Genomic DNA, 25,791 nt, shown 5'->3' with positions numbered 1-25,791 from the left:
TATTAAAATAGAATTCAATGGCTAAGTCTCTAGTTTCCCCCAATCACTTAATTTTTCAAAACCCAGAAAGGGCCTGTTTGCGGGCACTGTGAAAACCTGTGGAAAGAGAGGCTCTGGAGGGGAACGGCCGAATTAAAATAACTGTGTAGAGCCAAGAGAACTCCGAGTTCTCTCAACTCCCCCGAGGCCGAGCAGAACGAGGAGAGGGAACCCTTACCTGCCAGCGGCCATAGGTGAGGAGGACCATAGAAATGGGGATGGCGGTGCCGGACATGGCATGGGTGGAGGGCATGCTGTACTCCGAGTTGTAGAAGACCTCCAACTTGACCACGGGCGGCGAGGCGGGCCGCGGCCAGCGTATGATGTCCTTGGTGCACTGGCCCAGGTACATGACCAGCACCCAGATGACCACGAGCCTCCGGCCCACCAGGGGGTCCAGGTTCCAGATCCAGAAGGGGAAGAACAGGATGTAGAAGAGTTCGTTGCCCAGCTCCGCGCCGAAGCAGAACAGGTAGTAGAGAGGCCAGTTGCTCACGCGGGCCAGCTGGCCCTCCTCGCCGGTCAGCGAGTTGCGGCGCAGGGCGCCAGCGCGCCGCGGCGAGACCGGGCCCAGCTCGGCGGCCAGCCCGTTCCGCACGCCGTTGGGGGCGCCGCCGCCGTCCGGCTTGGCCGGGCACTGATTGCGGTCGCTCCCGGGTGGCTGGGGGCCTCCGGGCGCCCCTGGCTGCCGCCCTCGCAGACGAGAGTCTCCAGCGAGGGGCGCCTCCGCCTTCTCATCCTCCCTGGGGTCCGCGGAGCGTCGCGGCGGCGCTTCCACCCCGCACAGCCGCTGGAAACGGGCCACTTTCTGCGGGTCCTGCAGACGGCCAGCCAGTTGGGCCAGGCGCTGCCTCAGCGACATGATAACGGGACCCCCGGGAAGGCGGGCCGCCCCCGGCGCAGCCCGCGAAACGTCCCCGCGCGCCTGGCCAGCGGCAGCGGAACAGGCACCGTGCTCGACCCTCCGGAGACTGCCGGGTGACGGCGCCACAGGCCGCTGCGGCCGCCGCGCGCCCCCGCCCCGCGCGCCCCTCCCTCGCCGCGCGCGCCCCGCCACCGCCCGCGGCCTCCGCGCGCGCGCCGCGCCCCGCCCCGCCCCGCCCCACCCCCACCGGGCTCCCTGAGGCGCCGGGCCGGGCCGCGCGGGTCCGCCCTGAGCGCATCCGGCGGCGGCTTGGCGCGGAGGCTCGGCGAGCGTCAGCTGCGAGGTCCCGGGGAATACCCGGCAGCAGGCGTCTCGGCGCTCGTCTGGCGGGACGCGGGGTGTCTCCCCAGTCCACCTTCAGCCCTCGCTCCCTGCGGGCTGGTGTCGCCGGATTCCCTCAGCGGGACGTTGACTTGAGGCCACGATCCTGGTGCCAGCTTGCTCAGTGCTGGTGACCAAGCAGCCGGATATCCTGCTGGCACAGAACCAAATGCTGAATGATCGATGAAGGCGAAGCAACCGTGTGTCCGGAATCGTTCGACTCAACTAATTAGCAATTACAGAGCTGTCTCAGGCGACCGAAGTTCGGAAAACCACGTGCCAACTGACCAGTGGCGACAAGACTACATACATGTAGATCCCAAGACAGGGCCAGGTAACATTAATAGCTGTTGTCTGCAAAAGAAAACCCAGCCACCTACAAATTCAAAATACTGTGTCATTCATCAAATATTTTGGTTTATGTTAAAGGAGCACAGGTGTTCTTGGCTTACGAATAAAATTTCCCTTTCATAGATTCTAATAGCTAGAGGGCTTGCACAGAAGAAATGTCATTAATGGCTGAGTCCAATTTTTGAATTTGATAACGTTACTTTAGACTCTTACCTTCCCTGTCTCACAAGTTACCAACTTCTAGCTAGAGCAGTTTATAAGGTCTCTGACCTCCTCAGATCAGGTGAATATCTTTTATATATATCTAGAAGAGAGATGAGACAGCGTCACTCTGTATTGCCCAGGCTGGTCTCCAACTCCTGGACTGAAGGGATTCTCTTGCTTTGGCCTCCTTACAGGCGTGAGCCACCACACCTGGCCATGGTAAGGTGAATCTCTGTAATTAAAGGATGTGAACTACTTCAAGAAACGGCTTGAAATTGCCCTATTCCCTTAAGACACTAGAAAAATTTTCCATTGGGGTGGTAGTTCACACCTGTAACCCCAGCACTTTGGAAGGCCAAGGAGAAAGGATAGCTTGAGTCCAGGAGTTTGACACCAGGCTGCGCAACATAGGGAGACCACACCTCTACAAAAAAGCTAACAAAATTAGCTGGGTGGGGCCGGGCGAGGTGGCTCATGCCTGTCCCAGCACTTTGGGAGGCCAGGATCACCTGAGGTCGGGAGTTCAAGACCAGCCTGACCAACATAGAGAAACCCCATCGCTACTAAAAATACATAATTAGTCGGACATGGTGGCACATGCCTGTAATACCAGCTACTCGGGAGGCTGGGGCAGGAATCACTTGAACCCAGGCGGCGGAGGTTGCGATGAGCAGAGATCACACTATTGCGTTCCAGCCTGGGCACCAAGAGCAAAACTCCATCTCAAAAAAAAAAAAAAAAAAAAATTTTTTTAGCCAGGCATGATGGCCCATGACTGTAGTCTCAGCTTCCTGGGGGACTGAGGTGGGAGGATTGCTTGAGCCCAGGAAGTCAAGGCTGCAGTGAGCCCTGATTGTGCCATTGCATCCAGCCTGGGTTGAGTGTGAGACCGTATCTCAAAAAAAAAAAAAAGAAATATTTTCATTTCCCAGGGATGGATACTCTCCTCTTGCCACTCCACTTGCTAGGCTGTGGCCGTAGAAAGAGGAACAAGTTATCATCCATGCTCTCGATTTGTTCACAGTATACAAGGGAGATAAAGACAGGACTACTTCTAGAGTACAGAGCAGATGGCAAGTGTAAAACAGAGACATAAATAAACAGCATGCTCCAGAAAGGAGAAGGAACAAGTTTGACTAGGGACAGCAAGAAAAGGGTTAAGAGGTGATCCTGTTGAGCTTGATTGTTCTACATAGCAACATATGAATAGGTGAAAAAGCCATTTTAGGAATATAGAGTGAAGGAAGATAGGAATATGCAAAAATGTATTTGGTAAACAATAGTCCATAGAGGCCTGGTGCAATGGCTCACACCTTTATTCCCAGTACTTTGGGAAGCTGAGGTGGGAGGGTCACTCGAGGTCAGCAGTTTGACACCAGCCTGGGCAACATGATAATACCCTGTCTCTACAAAAATATTTTCTAAAAAATTATCTGGGGCATGGCATGGTGGCTCACACCTGTAATCCCAGCACTTTGGGAGGTGAAGGTGGGCAGATCACTTGAGGTCAGGAGTTCGAGACCAACCTGGCCAACATGGTAAAATGCCATCTCTACTAAAAATACAAAAATTGGGCCGGGTGCGGTGGCTCAAGCCTGTAATCCCAGCACTTTGGGAGACCGAGGCGGGTGGATCACGAGGTCAAGAGATCAAGACCATCCTGGTCAACATGGTGAAACCCCGTCTCTACTAAAAAAAAAATACAAAAAGTTAGCTGGGCATGGTGGTGCGTGCCTGTAATCCCAGCTACTCAGGAGGCTGAGACAGGAGAATTGCCTGAACCCAGGAGGCAGAGGTTACGGTGAGCCGAGATCGCGCCATTGCACTCCAGCCTGGGTAACAAGAGCGAAACTCCGTCTCAAAAAAAAAAAAAAAATACAAAAATTAGCCAGTTATGGTGGCAGGCACCTGTAATCCCAACTACTTGGGAGGCTGAGGCAGGAGTATTTCATGAACCTGGGAGGTGGCGGTTGCAGTGAGCTGAGATTATGCCACTGTGTTCCAGCGTGGGCAATACAGCGAGACTATGTCTCCAAAAAAAAAAAAAAAAAAAAAAAATTAGCTGAGTGTGATGACACATACCTGTACCCCTAGCTACTCTTTAAGCCTGAGATGGGAGGATTGCGTGAGCCTAGAAGTTAGAGGTTGCAGTGAGCTACAGTTGTACCACTGCACTCCAGCCTGAACAGCGGAGTGAGACCTTATCTCAATTAAACAGTAAAAATTTTAAAATGAAAAAAAAAAAATCACTTGTAACATATAGTAGCAAGGGTGATTGGAAATGGGATTACAATGAGAGGTTAGGATTAGGTTGTAAATCCTTGAATACCGAAGGGATTTAATGTTGTAGGCAGTGGGAGCCATGGAAGGCTTTTAGACTAGAGAGTGACACCATCAGAAAACTGTGTTTTAGAAAGATAACTGGGAAAGAAATCAAAGACAGGCCGGGCGTGGTGGCTCAAGCCTGTAATCCCAGCACTTTGGGAGGCCGAGGTGGGTGGATCACACGGTCAAGAGATCGAGACCATCCTGGTCAACATGGTGAAACCTTGTCTCTCCTAAAAATACAAAAAAAAAAAAAAATTAGCTGGGCATAGTGGCACATGCCTGTAATCCCAGCTACTCAGGAGGCTGAGGCAGGAGAATTGCTTGAACCCAGGAGGTGGAGGCTGCAGTAAGCCGAGATCGTGCTGTTGCACTCCAGCCTGGGTAACAGGAGGGAAACTCCGTCTCACCAAAAAAAAAAAAAAAGAAATCAAAGACAGATTGTCAGAGGTCAGAGACCTAAGGCTAGGTAAATAATTAGAAGATTATTACAGACATCAGGTGAGAAAGAATGAGAGCCTGAACTAGGACCTTGATTCTGGGGGGTTAGAAGGAAGGGGATAGGTTTGAATGAGATTTTGGAACTAGGAAAAAAATTAAAATGTTTCATTTGAATTCATAGGACTGCAGGCAGATACTAGTCCATCATCCCAGGTTGGAACAACACCTTATGTCTAATTTTTTCTTTTTCTTTTTTCTTTCTTTCTTTTTTTTTTTTTTTTTTTTTTTTGAGACGGAGTATCACTCTGTCTCCCAGGCTGGAGTGCAGTGGTGCAATCTGGGCTCATTACAACTTCTGCCTCCCAGGTTCAAGTGATTCTTTTGCCTCAGCCTCCCAAGCAACTGTGACTACAGGCATGTGCCACCACGCCCAGCTAATTTTTTGTATTTTTAGTAGAGATGAGGTTTCACCATGTTAGCCAGGTTGGTCTCAATCTCCTGACCTCGGGATCCATGCGCCTTGGCCTCCCAAAGTGCGGGGATTACAGGCATGAGCCACTGCGCCCAGCCAACCTTGTGTCTAATATTGAAGCATTAACAATGTAGTGAAGGAGAGAAAACATGAGCCAAAGGTGCAAATATATTCAGAGAAGGTGTAAAGCCAGGTATACTAAACAACTCTGGGAAATGAGATATAAAGTAATCACTCTGGAGTAAGCAAAGAGATGGCATTGGATTCTCTATGAATGGTTCTATGAAACAGATGATTAGGTGGCATTTGAAGACAAGGAGCATCTTGGTTTATACAGAGAAGGGGAGAACAGCATCGGGGTGAGGGATTCTGTATGTGCTTTTCTGTCAAAATAATTTGTTTACAAGGGAATTATTCAGATTCATCCGAGGAGTTTCCTGTTCTGGGGACTGTTTATCCCAGAGACGGCAGAGAAAGAGGAAAGTATGTAAAACAAAGTAGAGGTGATCATTATATCCCATGGCTGCATTATGAGTCCTTTAGCACTGGTATATTTTGTCAGAATGCAATATTCTCTTTAACAGTAGTGGAAACAAAGATGGTGGAGAAATGGATATTTGACGTGTAACTGCACTAAATAGGAAAAATCATACAGGCTGACAAATTTGAAGGAGCTGACACTGGTGCAATAAATCATTGTTAATGAGAGGGACAAGGTCTTACCTATATACCAAAGCATCACCGTATAAAGCAGGCGTCCCCAAATTACGGCCCACGGACCGCATGTGGCCCCCTGAGGCTATTTATCCGGCACCCCGCCGCACTTCAGGAAGGGGCACCTCTTTCGTTGGTGGTCAGTGAGAGGAGCACAGTATGTGGCGGCCCTCCAACAGTCTGAGAGACAGTGAACTGGCCCCCTGTGTAAAAAGTTTGGGGACGCCTGGTATAAAGAATAGTAGTTTTGGGCCAGGTGTGGTGGCTCATGCCTTTAATCCCAGCACTTTGGGAGGCTGAGTGGGCGGATCACCTGAGGCTGGGAGTTCTAGACCAGCCTGACCAACATGGAGAAGCCCCAATCTCCGCTAAAAATATAAAATTAGCCGGGTGTAGTGGCGCATGCCTGTAACCCCAGCTACTCAGGAGGCTGAGGCAGGAGAATGACTTGAACCCTGGAGGCAGAGGTGGTGGTGAGCCGAGATGGCACCATTGCACTCCAGCCTGGGCAACAAGAGTGAAACTCTGAGGCCAGGCGCAGTGGCTCACGCCTGTAATCCCAGCACTTTGGGAGGCCGAGGCAGGTGGATCACGAGGTCAAGAGATTGAGACCATCCTGGTCAACATGGTGAAACCCCATCTCTACTAAAAATACAAAAAAAGAAATTAGCTGGGCATGGTGGTGTGTGCCTGTAATCTCAGCTACTCAGGAGGCTGAGGCAGGAGAATTGCCTGAATCCAGGAGGCGGAGGTTGCAGTGAGCCGAGATCGTGCCGTTGTACTCCAGCCTGGGTAACAAGAGCGAAACTCTGTCTCCAAAAAAAAAAAAGAGTGAAACTTTGCTCAAAAAAGAAAACAAACAGTAGTTTTGGTGGTTTCTATTCACACTCACTCTGAAATTTTCCTAATAGAATATCTTAAAATGTAATAGAGGTATAACTATAGATCAGGCACCATGGGTCATGCCTGTAATCCCAAAACTTTGGGAGGCCAAGGCAGGAGGATTGCTTGAGACCAGGAGGTCAAGACCAGCCTGGGCAACATAGCAAGACCCTGCCTCTAAGAAAAAGAAAAAGGTAAAAAGGAAACAAAAAGAAATTTAATTATATTAAAAGATTCAAATATACACATTCTATGGCAAGCATTTTTATCACAAAGCATAAACTTTTAATTTTTAAAATTTTTGTTTATTTTCTCCATTCTCTTAGAATGTGAATAAACATTTTTTTGAAGAAAAAATATTGCTACCAGCCAGACACAGTGGCTCACGTCCGTAATCCTAGCACCTTGGGAGGCCAAGGAGAGCAGATTACAAGGTTGAGAGATCGAGAGCATCCTGGCCAACATGGTGAAACCCCATCTCTACTGAAAATACAAACATTAGCTGGGAGTAGTGGTGCGTGCCTGTAGTCCTAGCTACTTGAGAGACTGAGGCAGGAGAATCACTTGAAGCCAGGAGCCGAGATCGCACTATTGCACTTCAGCCTGGGGACAGAGCAAGACTCCGTCTCAAAAAAAAAAAAAAAAAAAGAAAAAGAAAAAAGAAAAAATACTGCTGCCAAATAGGGATACCTGGGTATTATTCAGTGTCTTTTCTGTGAAGCTAAAGGTATCCTATGATATGAGAACTGTGTCATAATCCAGGCTCTTTATTAACATTTTGATTTTGTTATAGGCTTCTCTGTACTTGAGTTTATATTATTTTATTTTATTTCAAGATGGAGTCTTGCTGTTTCACCAGGCTGGAGTTCAGTGGCATGATCTCGGTTCACTGCAACCTCCACCTCCTGGGTTCAAGCAATTATACTGCATCAGCCTCCTGAGTAACTGGGATTACAGGTGCATGCCACCACACTTGGCTGATTTTTATATTTTTAGTAGAGACAGGGTTTCACCATGTTGGCCTGGCTGTTCTTGAACTCCTGACCTCATGATCTCCCCACCTTGGCCTCCCAAAGTGCTGGGATTACAGGCGTGAGCCACCGTGCCTGTCCCAAGTTTAATTTTATATATTAGTAAAATATTTTTTTGACGTAGATATTCTATAAAGGTAAAATGTTGCTGTCATTTCTAATGCAACTTTCATAAAAGTAGTAGAGAAATGGCCTTTAGAGAAAGCTTGTTAGTGGTGAGAGCAAGTAAAACTGCCATGCCAAAAGCAACAGAAACAAGACTTGGAAAGACTCCTAACAAGGTTTGGCCCCTTGTCTCACCTCTGCAGCCTAGGATTTCATCGTATTACCCAAGCTGGTCTCAAAGTCCTGGGCAAATGCTGGAATTACATCCTTCCCACCTTAGCCTCTCCAGGTGCTAGAATGACAGGCATGAGCCACCACGCCGAGCCTAGGCCCTGCCTTTCTTTCTTTTTTTTTTGAGACGGAGTCTCATTCTGTTGCCCAGGCTAGAGTGCAGTGGCACAATCTCAGCTCACTGCAACCTCCACCTCCCGGGTTCAAGTGATTCTCCTGCCTCACCCTTCTAAGTATCTAGGATTACAGGTGGCTACCACCATACCCAGCTAATTTTTGTATTTTTAGGAGAGATGGGGTTTTGCTATGTTGGCCAGGCTGGTCTCAAACTTCTTTTTTTTTTTTTAAAGATGGGGTTTCACCGTGATGGCCAGGCTGGTCTCGAACTCCTGACCTCAGGTGATCCACCCACCTCGGCCTCCCAAAGTGCTAGGATTACAGACGTGAGCCACTGCGCCCAGCAGTCTCAAACTTCTGACCTCAGTTATCTGCCTGCCTCAGTCTCCCAAAGTGCTGAGATTACAGGTGTGAGCCACCGTGCCTGGTAGCCCTGTCTTTTGACATCTGGTTGTTCAATCCTTTCTTGGATTTCATGAGCCAATAAGTTCCCCTCTACCCTTAGATTTGTTTGAGTTGAGTTTCTGTTATTTTCTAATAAAATATAATGACACAAGTGGTTAGAGGCAGAATTAGAACCAGAAGCCAGATCTGATTGTCAGTCTACAGTGTTGTCAAAAAACAATACTGCTATTTTGTGTGGGGGTGGGGGTGGGGGGAGTCTCTCTCACTCTGTCACCTAGCAGTGGTGCTATCTCAGTCTACTGCAACCTCCACCTCCCAGGTTCAAGTGATTCTCCCATCTCAGCCTCCCAAGTACCTGGGACCACAGGCGCCGAACACCACTCCTGGCTAATATTTTGTGTTTTTTGTTAGAGACAGCCATGTTGCCCAGGCTAGTCTCAAACTTCTGTCTCTGGTGATCCACTGGCCTCAGCCTCCCAAAGCGCTAGGATTACAGGTGTGAGCCATGGTAATAAGACAAATATTTGCCTGGCCAATACTGCTGTTTCTCAGAGGCAAGGGCCAGACCTGATCTTCTAATTTTTAAAAAATTTTTACTGACATAGTGCTGGGAGCAAAATAGACACTGATGGGTTTTATTACAAGTGTATATAGTACACTGTTATGGAACAAGCACTATCTTGAATCGGAAAAGCTACATTTGTGGCCAGGCATGGTGGCTCATGCCTGTAATCCCAGCTACTTGGGAGGCTGAGGCAGGAGAATCACTTGAACCTAGGAGAAGGAGTTTGCAGTGAGCTGAGATCGTGCCAGTGCACCCCATTCCTCTATGATCTTAGGCAAATAAATCACGTACAGTCTCAGAGGTATTATATAATTCCTCACTGCAAAATGAGGAGAATAATAGTCCTCTCTGCCTTGTAGGATTATAGAAAAGCTAAAACAACACTACCTTTGTTAAAACTTCTTTTTTTTTTTTTTTTTTGAGACGGAGTTTTGCTCTTGTTACCCAGGCTGGAGTGCAATGGCGCGATCTCGGCTCACCACAACCTCCGCCTCCTGGGTTCAGGCAATTCTCCTGCCTCAGCCTCCTGAGTAGCTGGGATTACAGGCACGTGCCACCATGCCCAGCTAATGTTTTGTATTTTTAGTAGAGACGGAGTTTCGCCATGTTGACCAGGATGGCTTCGATCTCTTGACCTCATGATCCACCCGCCTCGGCCTCCCAAAGTGCTGGGATTACAGGCGTGAGCCACCACGCCCGGCAAAACTTCTTAAATTATAATGTGAATTAACAACCACACACATATAATCATAGTTGTTGTAGGAAATTGGACTGAGAATATGCTAAGAACAGAATATACCTTGGAAACCGTATTTGAAGCACTGAATCTGATGTCTTACTGTGATCTTAACATTGTAATCATTCAAATGTCCATCATTACCTCAAGCTCATTATCTCCAGACAGAATGCATTCTCTTCTCCATACCTCTACCTCTCCTTGCCACCCCTCAAATCTCTTTTCCACATTGCTTTCTTTCTTTTCTCTCGCTCTCTTTTTTTTTTTTTTTGAGACAGAGTTTTGCTCTTTTTGCCTAGGCTGGAGTGCAATGGTGTGATCTTGGCTCTGAAACCTCTGCCTACTGGTTTACATGATTCTTCTACCTCAGCCTCCTGAGTAACTGAGGGTACATTACAGGCATGAACCACCACACCTGGCTAATTTTTTGTATTTTTTAGTAGAGACGGGGTTTCTCCATGTTCATCGGGCTGGTCTCGAACTCCTGACCTCAGGTGATCTGCTGCCTCAGCTTCCCAAAGTGCTGAGATTACAGGCTTGAGCCACCCTGCCTGGCTGTCCACACTGCTTTCAAAACTGCTTTCTGAAAAGCAAACTTGCTCACAATTCTACCCTGCTTAACACCCTTCCATGTTTCCCCTTGCCCTAAAGATGAAATTCACATTTTTATTTGGCATTCATGAAGGATTAAATTTAGGTTTCTCAGGATACCTGAGGAACAGCAGGTACTTAGGGTCTAATCTACACAGAACATCGATTTCACAGAGGCTGTTTGGCTACCCACCCTGCTTTAAAAAATCTATATACAGGGTCTTGCCTTGTTGCCCAGGCTGGAGTATAGTGGCTATTCACAGGTTAATCATAGGGCTCTGCAGCCTCAAACTCTTGGATCCAAGCAATCCTTCTGCCTAGGCCTCCTGAGTAGCTGGGTGACAGGTGCACACAACAGTGCCTGACTTTCACCTGGCTTTCTGTGCTTTTTGTTTCCCTGATAAAGCCATGAGGTATGCAAGCTGAGGGAAGCCAGGTGCTAACCAGGCCCCACAGGCAAGGTCTTCACCATCCTGTCCCTGCCTGCCTCTCTTACCACTATGCTACATCCAGTTATTCTCACCTAATGTTCAATTGTTCTGAAATTAAGTTCCCTGAATATTTCATTCTCTGTATGCTCAGATTACTTCTGTGCGCTAGGATTACAGGTGTGAGCCATGGTAATAAGACAAATATTTGCTCACGCTGGGCCTGAACAGGTAGTCTTAAGAGTTCTTGGGAGTTGGCCAGGCTTGGTGGCTCATGCCTGTAATCACAGCACTTTGGGAGGCCAACGTGAGTGGATCACTTGAACCGAAGGGTTTGAGACCAGCCTTAGCAACATAGTGAGACCCTATTTTTATAAAATTATAAATATTTTTAAAAAGAGTTCTTAGTAATAATCAAAGAGATTATTTCCCAAACAGGAAAAAAGTAGCATTTGTGTTGAATAGAAATTCAGAGGGGGAAATTTGGAGGTTTGCTGTTGCTGTTTTTTGAAACAGAGTCTCACTGAGTGTGGACTCTAGTTTCAGAGTTCTGGCTCTACCAGCTACTAGATGACCTTGAATATATTCTTTAATGTTTCTATACCTCAAATTGTCATATGTGGGATGAGGGTAGAAAGAATATCTACCATACAATTGTGAGATTAAGTTGGTTACTCTCTGCAAGGCTAATCAGATAGTACATGCCACGTAAGTACCAATAAGTTACCTTCATTATTAAAATTGGCTATCCAAAAAGAGAAAGCTTCGCTGTCTTGTTGTTTTCTAGTGATCATTTAAGTGAAATAATTCCAAAGAATTGATTACCAAACAGCTACTGAACATACTGGTTTGACCAGAATCTGTGGCATCTCTAGGACCATCAGATCTCCTTAAAGATTTGTGTAGGCCGGGCGCAGTGGCTCAAGCCTGTAATCCCAGCACTTTGGGAGGCCGAGGCGGGTGGATCACGAGGTCAAGAGATCGAGACCATCCTGGTCAACATGGTGAAACCCCGTCTCTACTAAAAATACAAAAAGTTAGCTGGGCGTGGTGGTGCGTGCCTGTAATCCCAGCTACTCAGGAGGCTGAGGCAGGAGAATTGCCTGAACCCAGGAGGCGGAGGTTGCAGTGAGCCAAGATCGTGCCATTGCACTCCAGCCTGGGTAACAAGAGCAAAACTCTGTCTCAAAAACAAAAAAAAAAGATTTGTGTAAGGACCAGAGAAGAACTGTCCTGGGAATGAGCAATGTCAAATAATCAGGTTCAAACAAGTTGTAATCATCCTTCAGGCTTCAATATCTTTGTAGGGGAGTTGAATGAGAATGGACTTCTAAAGTGTATTCACTGATATTTATTCAGTAGACATTTCTGGATTAGGAATATAGAAATCAAGGACACAGTTCCTGTCTTCAACTAACTCATCAACTAATATAGAAGACAGTCTGGAGGGACTCACCCAGGTGAGAAATGGAAGGAAGTGGGTTTAAGACAGTGAAATCACAGCCATAAAAAAGAATAAAATTATGTCCTTTGAGGGAACATGGAGGCAGCTGGAGGCCATTACCTAAGCAAATTAACATGGAAACAGAAAATCAAATACTGCACGTTCTCACTTATAAATAGGAGCTAAACTTTGGACAAATATGGATAATAAGACGGATACAGCAGACACTGGGGACTCCAAAAGGTGAAGGGGAAGGGCTGAAAAACTGAAGAGTACTATGCTTACTACCTGGCTGATGGGATCAATTGTACCCCAAATCTCAGCATCATGGAGTATATACCCATGTAACAAATCTGAACATGTATCCCCCAAATTATATACATGTATATATATATACATGTATATAATTTGTATTATATATGTGTATATATATATAATTTGTATTTTTTATATATGTAATTTGTATTATATGTGTGTATATATGTATAATTTATATATATAATTTGTATTATATATGTGTATATATGTATATATACACACATATGTACATATATAGATTATTTCTCTGTATGTGTGTGTGTGTGTATATATATATACTTATATACACATGTATATTTTTCAGTGACTACTATTGATAGCACCTCTTTGTTTTGGTTGTTTTCTTTTCTTTTCTTTTTTTTTTTTTTTGAGACAGAGTTTCGCTCTTGTTACCCAGGCTGGAGTGCAATGGTGCGATCTCGGCTCACTGCAACCTCCGCCTCCTGGGTTCAGGCAATTCTCCTGCCTCAGCCTCCTGAGTAGCTGGGATTATAGGCACGTGCCACCATGCCCAGCTAATTTTTTTGTATTTTTAGTAGAGATGGGGTTTCACCATGTTGACCAGGATGGTCTCGATCTCTTGACCTTGTGATCCACCCGCCTCGGCCTCCCAAAGTGCTGGGATTACAGACTTGAGCCACCGCGCCCAGCTGTTTTATTTTCTTTTACTGACTTTGTTGGTTTAGTTTAGCTTAGAATTCCAGCCTTTCTTTACTCTGCACCCCCACCTGGCTTTTATATATCATCTATCCTTTCTGTTGCTTACACAGGAAGGCTAACTTTTTTGATATATAAATAGAAATTCTAGACAACAGCTTGAGGGCACTGGTGGAAATGATATCGTTGTAGTGACTCCATGGTTTTCTTCATTGTGCCTTCAGATCTTCTGGAAAGAGGATCCTTTGGCCAAAAAAACAAAAAACAAAAAAAAAAAACTAGAAGATGCGTAAAATGATAATAGTTGTCTCATGATTTTTTTTTTTTAAGACAGGATCTGGCTCTGTTGCATCTCAGCCCCCTGAGTTTCTGGAACCACAGGTACATACCACCATGCCTAGCTAATTTTTGTATTTTTGTAGAGATGGGATTTCACCATGTTGCCCAGGCTGGTCTCGAACTCCTGAACTCAAGTGATTCACCTGTCTGGACCTTGTAAAGTGCTGGATTACAAGCGTGAGCCATCATGACTGGCAGTCTCATGATATTTTGCCTTCATTTTATTTTTGTGTCATTTTCAAATTCTCTTAATTATTTTTTTTTTATTTTTTTATTTTTTATTTTTTATTTTTTGAGACGGAGTTTCGCTCTTGTTACCCAGGCTGGAGTGCAATGGCGCCATCTCGGCTCACCGCAACCTCCGCCTCCCGGGCTCAGGCAATTCTCCTGCCTCAGCCTCCTGAGTAGCTGGGATTACAGGCGTGCGCCACCATGCCCAGCTAATTTTTTGTATTTTTAGTAGAGACGGGGTTTCACCACGTTGACCAGGATGGTCTCGATCTCTTGACCTTGTGATCCACCCGCCTCGGCCTCCCAAAGTGCTGGGATTACAGGCGTGAGCCACCGCGCCCGGCCTAAAATAAAGTCTTAATTAATTTTTATAGATTATAAAAATAATTAAGAGAAGCCGGGCACGGTGGCTCAAGCCTGTAATCCCAGCACTTTGGGAGGCCGAGGCGGGTGGATCACAAGGTCAAGAGATCGAGACCATCCTGGTCAACGTGGTGAAACCCCATCTCTACCAAATATACAAAAAATTAGCTGGGCATGGTGGCGCGTGCCTGTAATCCCAGCTACTCAGGAGGCTGAGGCAGGAGAATTGCCTGAGCCCGGGAGGCGGAGGTTGCGGTGAGCCGAGATCGAGCCATTGCACTCCAGCCTGGGTAACAAGAGCGAAACTCCGTCTCAAAAAAAAAAAAAAAAAAAAAAAAAAGACTTTATTTTAACTTGATTTTTAGCATATAATGAGTATTGCAAAGGTCAACAGTCCAAATACATAATTAAATAACATATATCTAGCTATTCATTTCAGTTTATTCCCTTTGAAAAAGGTTTATCCTACAACCTTCTCAAAATACGAACAAAACATATGAAATCAAAGTGTACCAACTTTAAATTAGTGGTATCCAAACTTTTTTGTATGTTATATATTTTACATTATATATTTATATTACTGTATTAATATATAATGTACATAATGTATATATAATATATAGACATTTTTAAGGGTAAAATAAAAATACGAAGAGGCTTTTTTTTTTTTTTTTGTGAGATGAAGTCTTGCTCTGTCATCTAGGCTGGAGTGCAGTGGCACAATCTTGGCATGATGATGTGTGCCGTTAGTCCCAGCTACTCAGGAGGCTGAGATGGGAGGATCCCTTGAGTCCAGGAGTTTGAGGTTGCAGTGAGCTATGATTGCATCACTGCACTCCAGCCTGGTTGACAGAGTGAGATCTTGCCTTCAAAAAATCTGTAGGTCTAGTTTTTTTTTTTTTTTTGAGATGGAGTCTCACTCTGTCACCCAGGCTGAAGTTCAATGGTGCGATCTTGGCTCATTGCAACCTCTACCTCTTGGGTTCAGGTGATTCTTCTGCCTCAGCCTCCCAAGTAGCTGGGGCCATAGGCACGTGCCACCATGCCCAGCTAATTTTTTTGTGTTTTTAGTAAAGATCGGGTTTCACCATCTTGGCCAGGCTGGTCTCAAAGTCCTGACCTTGTGATCTGCCCAACTCGACCTCCCAAAGTACTGGGATTACAGGCATAAGCCACCACACTTGGCCAATTTTTTTTTTTTTTGAGACAAAGTCTCACTCTATCGCCCAGACTGGAGTGCCGTGGCACAATCTTGGCTCACTGCAACCTCCGCCTCCCAGGTTCAGGCAGTTCTCCTCCTGAGTAGCTGGGATTACAGGCGTGTACCACCATGCCCAGCTAATTTTTGTATTTTTAGTAGAGACGGGGTTTCACTATGTTGGTCAGGCTGGTCTCGAACTCCCGACCTCGTGATCCACTCGCCTCGGCCCTCCCAAAGTGCTGGGATTACAGGCGTGAGCCACTGTGCCTGGCCAATTTTTTTCTTTTTTTTAAGAATATTTTAAGTTTATTTACATACAGGCCAGGCAAGAAATCCCAGCACTTTGGGAGGCTGAGACTGGTCAGGAGTTTGAGACTAGCATGGCCAAGATGGTGAAACCCCGTCTCTACTACAAATACAAAAATTAGCCAAGTGTGGTAGTTCACACCTGTAGTCCCAGCTACATGAGAGGCTGAGGCAGGAGAATCGCTTGAACCAGGAGGCGGAAGTTGCAGTGAGCCGAGATCACGCCACTGCACTCCAGCCTGGGTGACAGAGTAAGACTCTGTCTCAAAAAAAAGAAATATTTATATGTTGTGTTTCCATTATTTAAAAAAAAAAAAGATTTGAGAGTAAATAGCACAAAAAAGTGAGAACCAAATTTTTGAGGATGGAATTTATCTGCTATTCAGGTTCAAAATTTGGCATCCCCTGCTTGAAATTATGTTTTCTAGAATTTTACAGGAATAGTTGAAAGCAAAAATGAAACTATCAGGCACAGTCCATGAAGCAGAGAATGTGGGCAGAGTGAGGGCGTGTCTAAGCCTTACTTTACCTTGTGATCTAGGAAGCTGTCACTGTACAGGCCTGCGGGTTTGAACCAAAATAATGTTTGCCTTCTTCTCTTTGCCTTTTTGGATATCCTTCCTCAGGAATAAGGAAATAATTCAGGAAATTCACACAGGGGTTCAGAATGTATTTCCAATCTCTGTAGTTTCCATTTTTGGCAGGCACACAGATAAGGGGATGGGAAATTAATATTGAGCCACACACAGAGGGAAGAAAATCTAATGTCCCCAAAGGAAAGGAACCTTGTTCACTGACACGAAAAAATATTAAAGAGCAAGGCTTATCAAGCATTAAATTTACATTTACTAAACTACTCTATGTTAGGTCAATATCCTAAGTGGAAAAGATCAAGGAGGTAAACTGAGATAAAAAAATTTTTTTTACAAAGTTCTGATTCTCCATCAGCAATAGAGGTTTGTTTTGTATTTTGTTCCTCTTTTAAAGATTGAAAATTAGAGATAGGATTGACACACTTCTACTTGTTTTTTAAGACTCAGTACAAATATTAATTCTGATGTGAAACTTTTGAGGCTACCCTGTGCCTTCCCTCCTATGTTTCCTCACAGCATACTGAGATAGAGTCTTGCTTTGTTGCCCAGGCTGGAGGGCAGTAGCATGATATCAGCTCACTGCAACCTCAGGTGACCCTCCCACCTTAGCTTCCTGAGTAGCTAGGACCACAGGAGTGTGCTACCCTACCCAGCTAACTTTTTGGTATTTTTTTGTAGAGACAGGATTTCACCATGTTGCCCAGGCTGGTCTCAAATGCCTGACCTCAAGCAATCCACCTGCCTTGGCCTCCTAAAGTGCTGGGATTACAGGCATGAGCCATCGTGCCGGGCCTGTACCTGTATTTTTAAAAAGCATTATGATATACTTGTTCCTTTCAAATAAAATGTGACTGAGGCCAGGCATAGTGGCTCGTACCTGTAATCCCAGCACTTTGGGAGGCAGAGGTGAGTGGATCTCACCTAAGGTCAGGAGCTCGAGACCAGGCTGACCAACTTAGTGAAACCCATCTCTATTAAAAATACATAAATTAGCTTGGTGCAGTGGCAGATGCCTGTGGTTTCAGCTACTTGGGAGGCTGAGGCAGGAGAATCACTGGAACCCAGGATGCGGAGGTTGCTGTGAGCCAAGATCACCCCATTGCACTCCAGCCTGGGGGACAAGAGCAAAACTCCATCTCAAAACAAACAAACATCTCAAAACAAACGAGCAAAAAACAAACAAAATGTGACTGAGACAATGAGGTTTTTTTTTTTCTTTTTTGATCCATGGTACTACAGGGTGAAAGAACTGTTTTCCTTCCCATCTGAGGTTGATGACTGAGAACCCTATAACAAAAAATAGATTAACAAGAGAAAAGCATACACATTTATTTAATGTAAGTTTTACATGATGTGGAGCCTTCATAAGGAAATGAAGAACCAAAAAAACAGTTAAACGTAAGTGTTTTTATGCTAGATTTGGTGAAGAAGTGGATAATCATGGAGAAGTATGGCGAGAAAAAGCGGGTATGATCTAATGGCAAGAAGCTGGAGAGAATTTTGCAAGGCCTGTTTTTTCAGATTCTTCTCTGAGTTCCTGTGTCTTCGTAGATAAGGATGTTCTTTTCCTTCAGTTACAGGGAGGGTACCTCTCAAGTAAGGGACTTATGACCTGCTTCAGAGAAAGGTCAGAAACATCCTTTTCAGTTTTATGACTTGCTTCTGGAGAAAAGAGGGGAAAGGTGAGAATGACCCTCCTCCTTCTGCTATCTTCTCAAATGCCAAGGTGTTTTATTCTGGGAGAGCGTGTTCTGATCTCCATCAGCACCTAGTACAGTGAAAGTGTTCAGGACACCGCCAAACCTCACCCAGAGTCAGGCATGTAAACCAGTCAGAGCAGCAGCGGCAGCTTCAGGACCGCTCACGCCTGTAATCCCAACATTTTGGGAGGCCGAGGCTGGCATATCACCAGGTCAGGAGTTTGAGACCAGTCAGACCAACATGGTGAAACTCCATCTCTACTAAAAATACAAAAATTAGCCAGGTGTGGTGGCACGCGCCTATAATCCCAGCTTCTCGGGAGGCTGAGGCAAGAGAATTGCTTGAACTCGGAGGCAGAGATTGCAGTTAACAGAGATAGCACCACTGCACTCCAGCCTGGGCAACAGAATGAGACTCTGCCTAAAAAAAAAAAAAAAAAAAAAAAAAAAAAAAAAAAAAAAAAAATTCCTGGAGTATGCAGCTGGTAAAACCAGAAGCTACACCCAGTATTACTACTAAGAGACATTCTTCATCCACCAATGTTGTTCATTGTTGTTCATGTATGAAAATGGTGTACTGGGTCAGACGCAGTGGCTTAAGCCTATAATCCCAGCACTTTGGGAGGCTGAGGCGGGTGGATCATGAGGTCAAGAAATCGAGACCTCCTGGTCAACAAGGTGAAACCCCATCTCTACTAAAAAAAAATACAAAAATTAGTTGGGCATGGTGGCGCGCGCTTGTAGTCCCAGCTACTCAGAAGGCTGAGGCAGGAGAATTGTTTGAACCCAGGAGGCGGAGGTTGCGGTGAGCCGAGATCGCGCCATTGCACTCCAGCCTGGGTAACGAGCGAAACTCCGTCTCAACAACAACAAAAAAAAAAACAGAAAATGGTGTACTGTATACTTTAACATGCCCCATACTTTTGTATTGAAGAGTACAATAATGTAAGTCCTAAAAGCATGATTTTAGCATAATAAAAGAAAGCTGCTATATAGACTACACCAGGTAACTTCACTTCTTTGATACTTGTAGCTTACTGTAATTTTTTAAAAGAAATTCAAGGTCATTATTATTGTACAATATAAGCACTTTAATTGTTCTTATTACAAGTATAATTTTTTTTTTTTGAGATGGAGTTTCGCTCTTGTTACCCAGGCTGGAGTGCAATGGTGCGATCTTGGCTCACGGCATCCTCCATCTCCTGGGTTCAGGCAATTCTTCTGCCTCAGCCTCCTGAGTAGCTGGGATTACAGGTACATGCCACCATGCCCAGCTGATTTTTTGTATTTTTAGTAGAGACGGGGTTTCACCATGTTGACCACGATGGTCTCGATCTCTTGACCTCGTGATCCACCCGCCTCGGCCTCCCAAAGTGCTGGGATTACAGGCTTGAGCCACCGCGCCCGGCCCAAGTATAATTTTTAAAATATTTTTTAATTTTGTAAATTTTTAATTAAAAAAGAAACTGTGGAGACAGTGATCTTGTCTTTAAAATATGATAGTCCTTCTAGTATAATGTCATAGATTAAAGATGTTGCCTTTAATATCTGTTGGGAAGGAAATGTCCAGACTTTTCAAATCTCTTATTATATGTTTCCTGTTTTGTTTACATAGGGAACAATGTTTATAGTTGTATGTACAGTGGGGGCCTATAACAAGACATATATCTTTTCAAATAATTTTTGAATGATTTAACAAATTTTGTAAATCATTTTCAGGCTTCTGCAGCTGTGAATCCCTTGCTTGCTCTTGCGTAAGTGTGTTTGCAATACCAGATATACAGGTTTAGTATTTTTGCCTGTTAGTGATTGTTTCACATGTGTAATGCTTTGGTTGAGATGTTAAGTGGTAGATAAATACTGTGGATGTGAATGTGGGAAGTCATTTTAATTGTATGTGATTGGTCACAAGGCCTAATTTGCAGTAACTGTTGTTGTTTTATTTAACAATGCCTTGTTGCTTTGTAGCATTAACATTTGGATGTAAAGATTGTGTGTCTATCCAACATGGAGCCATAATATTTAAACCGACCAACCTAATGTTACGACTACTTTGAGGTGGCCAAATGTAAATTAGAAGCCTTAATTAAAGTGGTGCAGTTTTGTATAACTCATCATCAGTAGTTCAAAAAATTTGGATTGCCATGCAAAAAAAAAAAAGAAAGTGTTCAGTATAGATCTGTAGTATGAACAAATGAGTAGATTATTTCAAATCTAAGTTAGGCTGGGCGCGGTGGCTCAAACCTGTAATCCCAGCACTTTGGGAGGCTGAGGTGGGTGGATCACAAGGTCAAGAGATTGAGACCATCCTGGTCAACATGGTGAAACCCCGTCTCTACTAAAGATACAAAAAATTAGCTGGGCATGGTGGCACATGCCTGTAATCCCAGCTACTCAGGAGGCAGAGGCAGGAGAATTGCTTGAACCCAGGAGGCGGAGGTTGCGGTGAGCCGAGGTCGCACCATTGCACTCCAGCCTGGGTAACAAGAGTGAAACTCTGTCTCAAAAAAAAAAAAAAAAAAAGAAATCTAAGTTAAACCAATCATCTTCTACTTCACTTCTAGACTTTTTTTTTTTCTATACCATAGGTTACATGTTTCCAAAATAGAAATAGACTTTTAATTAAAATTATTTAACAGAAACAAATTGGCTAATTTAACTTTTATCTATCTGCTAATTGAATATACAAATAAGTAATGCAGTAAGCCAGACTTAACACTCACATTTGTCCATTATTCCCTTATGGCCACTAGTTGTTTTATTTCCCTAACACTTTTTAACAGTTTTTGGGACAAAAAAGAACTTTTTTTTTGACAGTTAAGGAAACGAGAGTGGACTGGATCATTAAATGCCTTGTTCATAGATATGGTATTGTGGTTATGTAATAGAATGTTCTTAAAAAAAAATTTTTTTTTAAGTAAATTGAGACAGGGTCTTGCTATGTTTCCCAGGCTGGTCTCAAACTCCTGTGCTCAAGCCGTCTGCCCACCTCAGCTCCCGAAGTGCTGGGATTACAGGCATGAGCTACTGTGCCTGGCCAGGAGAATGTTCTTGTTCTTAGGACGTACATGCTGAACTATTTAGTGGTGAAATACCATGATGCCTGCCACTTACTTTCAGGTGGTTCAGAAAGAGGGAGAAAAATTTGTAGAATGCTAACAAATGGTGAATCCAGGCAAAGATTATATGAGGATATATTATGCTATAATTTTCTTTTCTTTTTCTAATTTGAAATTTAAAGAGACATGATTTAAAACAAAAAGATTTTTTTTTTTTGAGACAGAGTCTCACTCTGTCACCCAGTCTGGAGTGCAGTGGATTGATCTCGGCTCACTGCAAACTTTGCATCCCAGGTTCAAGCAATCCTCTTGTCTCAGCCTCCTAAGTAGCTGGAACTACAGGTGCACACCATCACACCCAGCTAATTTTTGTATTTTTAGTAGAGACAGAGTTTCACCATATTGGTCAGGCTGGTCTCGAACTCCAGACCTCAGGTGATCTACCTGCCTCAGCCTCCCAAAGCACTGGAATTACCAGCATGAGCCACCATGCCTGGCCAACAAAAAAAGTTGTTAAAGCCTTCAAAAGGATTTTCCTCCTTCCTGCTCTAAAAAAGTAATGCCCATGGATTTTAGAAGCAAAATAAAGCCCATTTTAACTCCTGAATTATATTTTACTTTATTTTGTTTATTTATATATTTTTTTCTTTTCAAGAGACGGGGTCTCAGTCTGGCCTAGTGGATCAGGCCTATAATCTCAGGACTTCGGAAAGCCAAGGCAGGAGGATTGTTTGGGGCCAACTGTTTGAGACCAGCCTGGGCAACATGGTGAGACCCTGTCTCTATAAAAAATACAAATAACAAGGCCAGCTGTCATGATGGCTCAGGCCTGTAATCCCAGCACTTTGGGAGGCTAAGGCAGGAGGATTGCTTGATACCAGGAGTTCAAGCCTACCCTGGGCAATGTAGCAAGACCTAAAAAAAAGACAAGGTCTTGCAGTGTCCCCCAGGCAGGAGTGCAATGGCATGATTACAGCTCAGTACAGCCTCAAACTCCCAGGCTCAAGTAATTCTCCCACCTCAGCCCCCCGAGTAGCTGGAAGCACAAAGGCGCATGCCACCATGCCCAGCTAATTTATTTTTTTTTTTTTGTAGAGATGGGAACTTGCCCTATGTTGCCCAGGCTGGTCTTAAACCCCTCAAGGGTTCACCTGAAGCTATCCTACTGCCTCTGCCTCCCAAAGTGCTAGAATTACAGATGTGAACTACTGAACCAGACCCTGAATCATATTCTAATTTATGACTGAGTTCTAAACGTTTGTCTTCCCAAGAAATTTTAGAAGGAAGGGAATACAGGTAACTCAAAACAAATTTGTAAAATGGTATTCATTGGCATCAGCCCAGGAGAATTAAAATTTGGAGGCTAGCTGTTAGGCATAAGTAGAAAATATGACTTAATCTGACAATGTCTGGTCACAGATAAAACTGACATACATGTGAGTCTACAGAATGGATTAATGACATAAACCTGAAAGCTTAGAAGAGTGTTTTGCAAAGAGCCCCACTCTTTGCTGTGAAAGTGTAGTCAGAAAAATAGAAGCCACGTTTATAAGAGAGAAATTAATTCAGGGAATTGTTTACACAGGGAATCGAACAGCTGAGGCTGAGAAGTTCAAAGCGGACAGTGAGGGCCAGGTGCAATATCTCACGACTGTAATCCCAGCATCTTGGGAGGCCATGGTGGGAGGACTGCTTGGGCCCAGGAGTTCAAGACCAGCCTAGGCTACATAGTGTGATGCCTCCCCGCCACCTCCCACCTCCATCTCTACAAAAAAAAAAAAAAATCTGTTATTTTGACTCTTTTTTTTTTTTTTTTTTTTTTGAGACAGAGTTTTGCTCTTGTTACCCAGGCTGGAGTGCAATGGCGCGACCTCGGCTCACCGCAACCTCCGCCTCCTGGGTTCAGGCAGTTCTCCTGTCTCAGCCTCCTGAGTAGCTGGGATTACAGGCACGCGCCACCATGCCCAGCTAGTTTTTTGTATTTTTAGTAGAGACGGGGTTTCACCATGTTGACCAGGATGGTCTCGATCTCTCGACCTCGTGATCCACCCGCCTCGGCCTCCCAAAGTGCTGGGATTACAGGCTTGAGCCACCGCACCCGGCTATTTGACTCTGTTTTTTTTATTTTTATTTTTATTTTATTTTATTTTAAGTTCTGGGATACATGTGCAGAACATGCAGATTTGTCACATAGGTATACATGTGCCGTGGTGGTTTACTGCACCCATCAACCCATCATCTAGGTTTTAAACCCCGTATGCATTAGGTATTTGTTCTAATGCTCTCCCTCCTTTTGTCCCCCACCCTACGCCCCCGAGAGGCCTCAGTGTGTGATGTTCCCCTCCCTATGTCCAAAAATTTTTAAATTACTCAGGTGTGGTGGCACACACCTGAGCCCTCAGCTACTTGGGAAGCTGAGGCAAGTGGATTGCTTGAGCTGGAGAGGTCGAGGTTGCGGTGAGCTGCGATTGTGCCACTGCACTTCAGCCTGGGCAATAGAATGAGACCCTGTCTCAAAAAAACAAAACAAAACAAAGTGGACAGTGAAGCAACTCAGAGTTAACATCTGCAGAAAGTCATGACCACCCCTAGGTGTCACCGTCCTTAGGAGCAACAGCCTGGGGGTCAAGGAGGAGCAGGAGCCCCTGAGGGAGGGCCCGTTCTAAGGGAACTGGAGAGAGAGGGAGAAATTCCACCTTTCCTCTTCCTTCCATCCTCTAACTTTTCACCATGACTAAGCCTAGGGGTAGGTCAAGGACAAGGGAGTTTAGGGAAAATAATTTCTTCTGATAAAGAGCAGAGTAGCAGAAAGGCAAGGGATGGATCTGAAAACAAGTATCTAGAGAAGAGGCATATGCACTATTCTATCCCATCTTCTTTGCTCTTTTGCTAAATTTTCTCAAATTTATAGTCATGTGATAGACTTTTAAAAAAACAAGAAATACGAAACTCTAGTAATAATGGTTGAGTTGATTTAAGACTAATGAGAAGACAGGATTTGAAAAATAATGTCTTTTGACCATATCTGGACTTACATAGGATTGCTGTGAAACATTAAGTTTTATTTTCCATCTTCAATAAATAGTCAATTAAAAAAAATTGTATCTGGGCCAGGCATGGTGGCTCACGCCTGTAATCCCAGCACTTTGGGAGGCTGAGGCAGACAGATCACAAGGTCAGGAGATCAAAACCATCCTGGCTAACACGGTGAAAACCCATCTCTACTGAAAATACAGAAATTTAGCCAGGCATGGTGGCATCCACCTGTAATCTCAACTACTTGGGAGGCTGAGGCAGGAGAATCACTTGAACCTTGGAGGCAGACTTTGCATTGAGCCAAGATTGCACCACTGCACTCCAGCCCAGGTGACAGAGCAAGATTCTGTCTCAAAATATATATATATATATATATATATATCTACCCTGGCCAGATGTGTTGATGCACACCTGTAGTCCCAGCTACTCAGGAGGCTAAGGCAAAAGGATTGCTTGAGCCCAAGAGGTTGAGGCTACAGTGAGCCATGATTGTGCCACTGCACTGTCACCTGGGTGACACAGCAAGACCCTGTCTCAATAAATAAGTAAGCATATATATCTGCCATTGGTACTACCAAACTACCACTAATGCATGGATAAAAATCTCTTAAGAGTGGATTTTTTTTTTCTGTTTTTTTTTTTTTTTTTTTTTTTGAGTCAGAGTCTTGCTGTGTCATTCAGGCTGGAATGCAGTGGCACAGTCGCGGCTCACTGCAACCTCCACCTCCCTGGGCTCGGCCGATTCTCCTGCCTTGGCGTCCCAAGTAGTTGGGATTACAGGTGCCCACCACCACTCTTAGTTAATTTTTTGTATTTTTGGTAGAGAAAGGGTTTCACCATGTTGGCCAGGCTGATCTTCAACTCCTGACCTCAAGTGATCCACGCGCCTCAGCCTTCCCAAGTGGTGGGATTACAGGCATGAGTCACTGTTCCCAGCTAAGAATGGAATTCTTTTTCCAGGAGAATGTATAATTCTAAATTTTGAATATATGGTGGCCTGAAGGTAGAGCATCATCCCTGTGATACTGAAAAAGCTCCTGGAACAGTTGGTGTCACCTGGGGAGCGGTTTCTTTGTTGTTGTGTGGTTACATAATGTACCATATGCAGTTATCCAGTAGCAAGGAGCTGTGCAACACGACAAGATTCCAAAAGTGCAGGTTAAGCAGTGGCAAAGAGCTCCATTCATTATTCTTCTAGGTGTACTGTTCTCTAGACAGAAAAGAAATTCTGGGACAACGTTGTTTAAACTAAGTGGTGGAAAAGAAAACCTTGTACTTCACCTCTCCTGCCCGCTCCCTTCCCTTTGTAAAGAAAACCTCTCTGGGGAGAGAGCGACAAAAGGCCTTAGATCTGCTCAGCTGAATCACTTAATGATACTGGAAGCTGGTGAATGGGGTTTGGGATTGAAGGTCGGTAGTGCAGAGGAGAGAGGGATCAGTAAAATAGGAGACAAAACAAGATGCAGGGGGCAGGAGTTGGTGAGGCCAGGCTTAGAAAGCCATCATAAAATTGATAGTCTAAATTAAATATGTCTAAAAATAAAAATGATATTAAATATGCCAAAATGGTAGACGCATTTTGTTTAGCTTGCACAATCTTTCATTTTGTTCTATCTTATTCATTCATTTATTTATTTTTGAGATGGAGTCTCGCCCTGTCA

The 25,791-nt window shown here is 44.6% G+C and overlaps 1 protein-coding gene across 1 annotated transcript in view; it reads right to left on the bottom strand.

The window, feature by feature from the left end:
* The window catches only part of SGPP1 (sphingosine-1-phosphate phosphatase 1), a 46,517-nt gene extending 45,453 nt beyond the window's left edge, over positions 1-1,064 (bottom strand). Inside the window, exon 1 of the mRNA XM_010335377.3 lies at positions 218-1,064. Coding sequence (XP_010333679.2) covers positions 218-901 — 684 coding nt within the window. The 5' untranslated portion in view covers positions 902-1,064. The remainder of the gene's footprint in view (positions 1-217) is intronic.
* Positions 1,065-25,791: the final 24,727 nt, after the last annotated feature.

This window comes from Saimiri boliviensis, chromosome 2 (assembly GCF_048565385.1).
Source record: "Saimiri boliviensis isolate mSaiBol1 chromosome 2, mSaiBol1.pri, whole genome shotgun sequence".
Taxonomy (NCBI): Eukaryota; Metazoa; Chordata; class Mammalia; order Primates; family Cebidae; genus Saimiri; species Saimiri boliviensis.
This window is presented reverse-complemented; position numbering and strand designations above follow the sequence as displayed.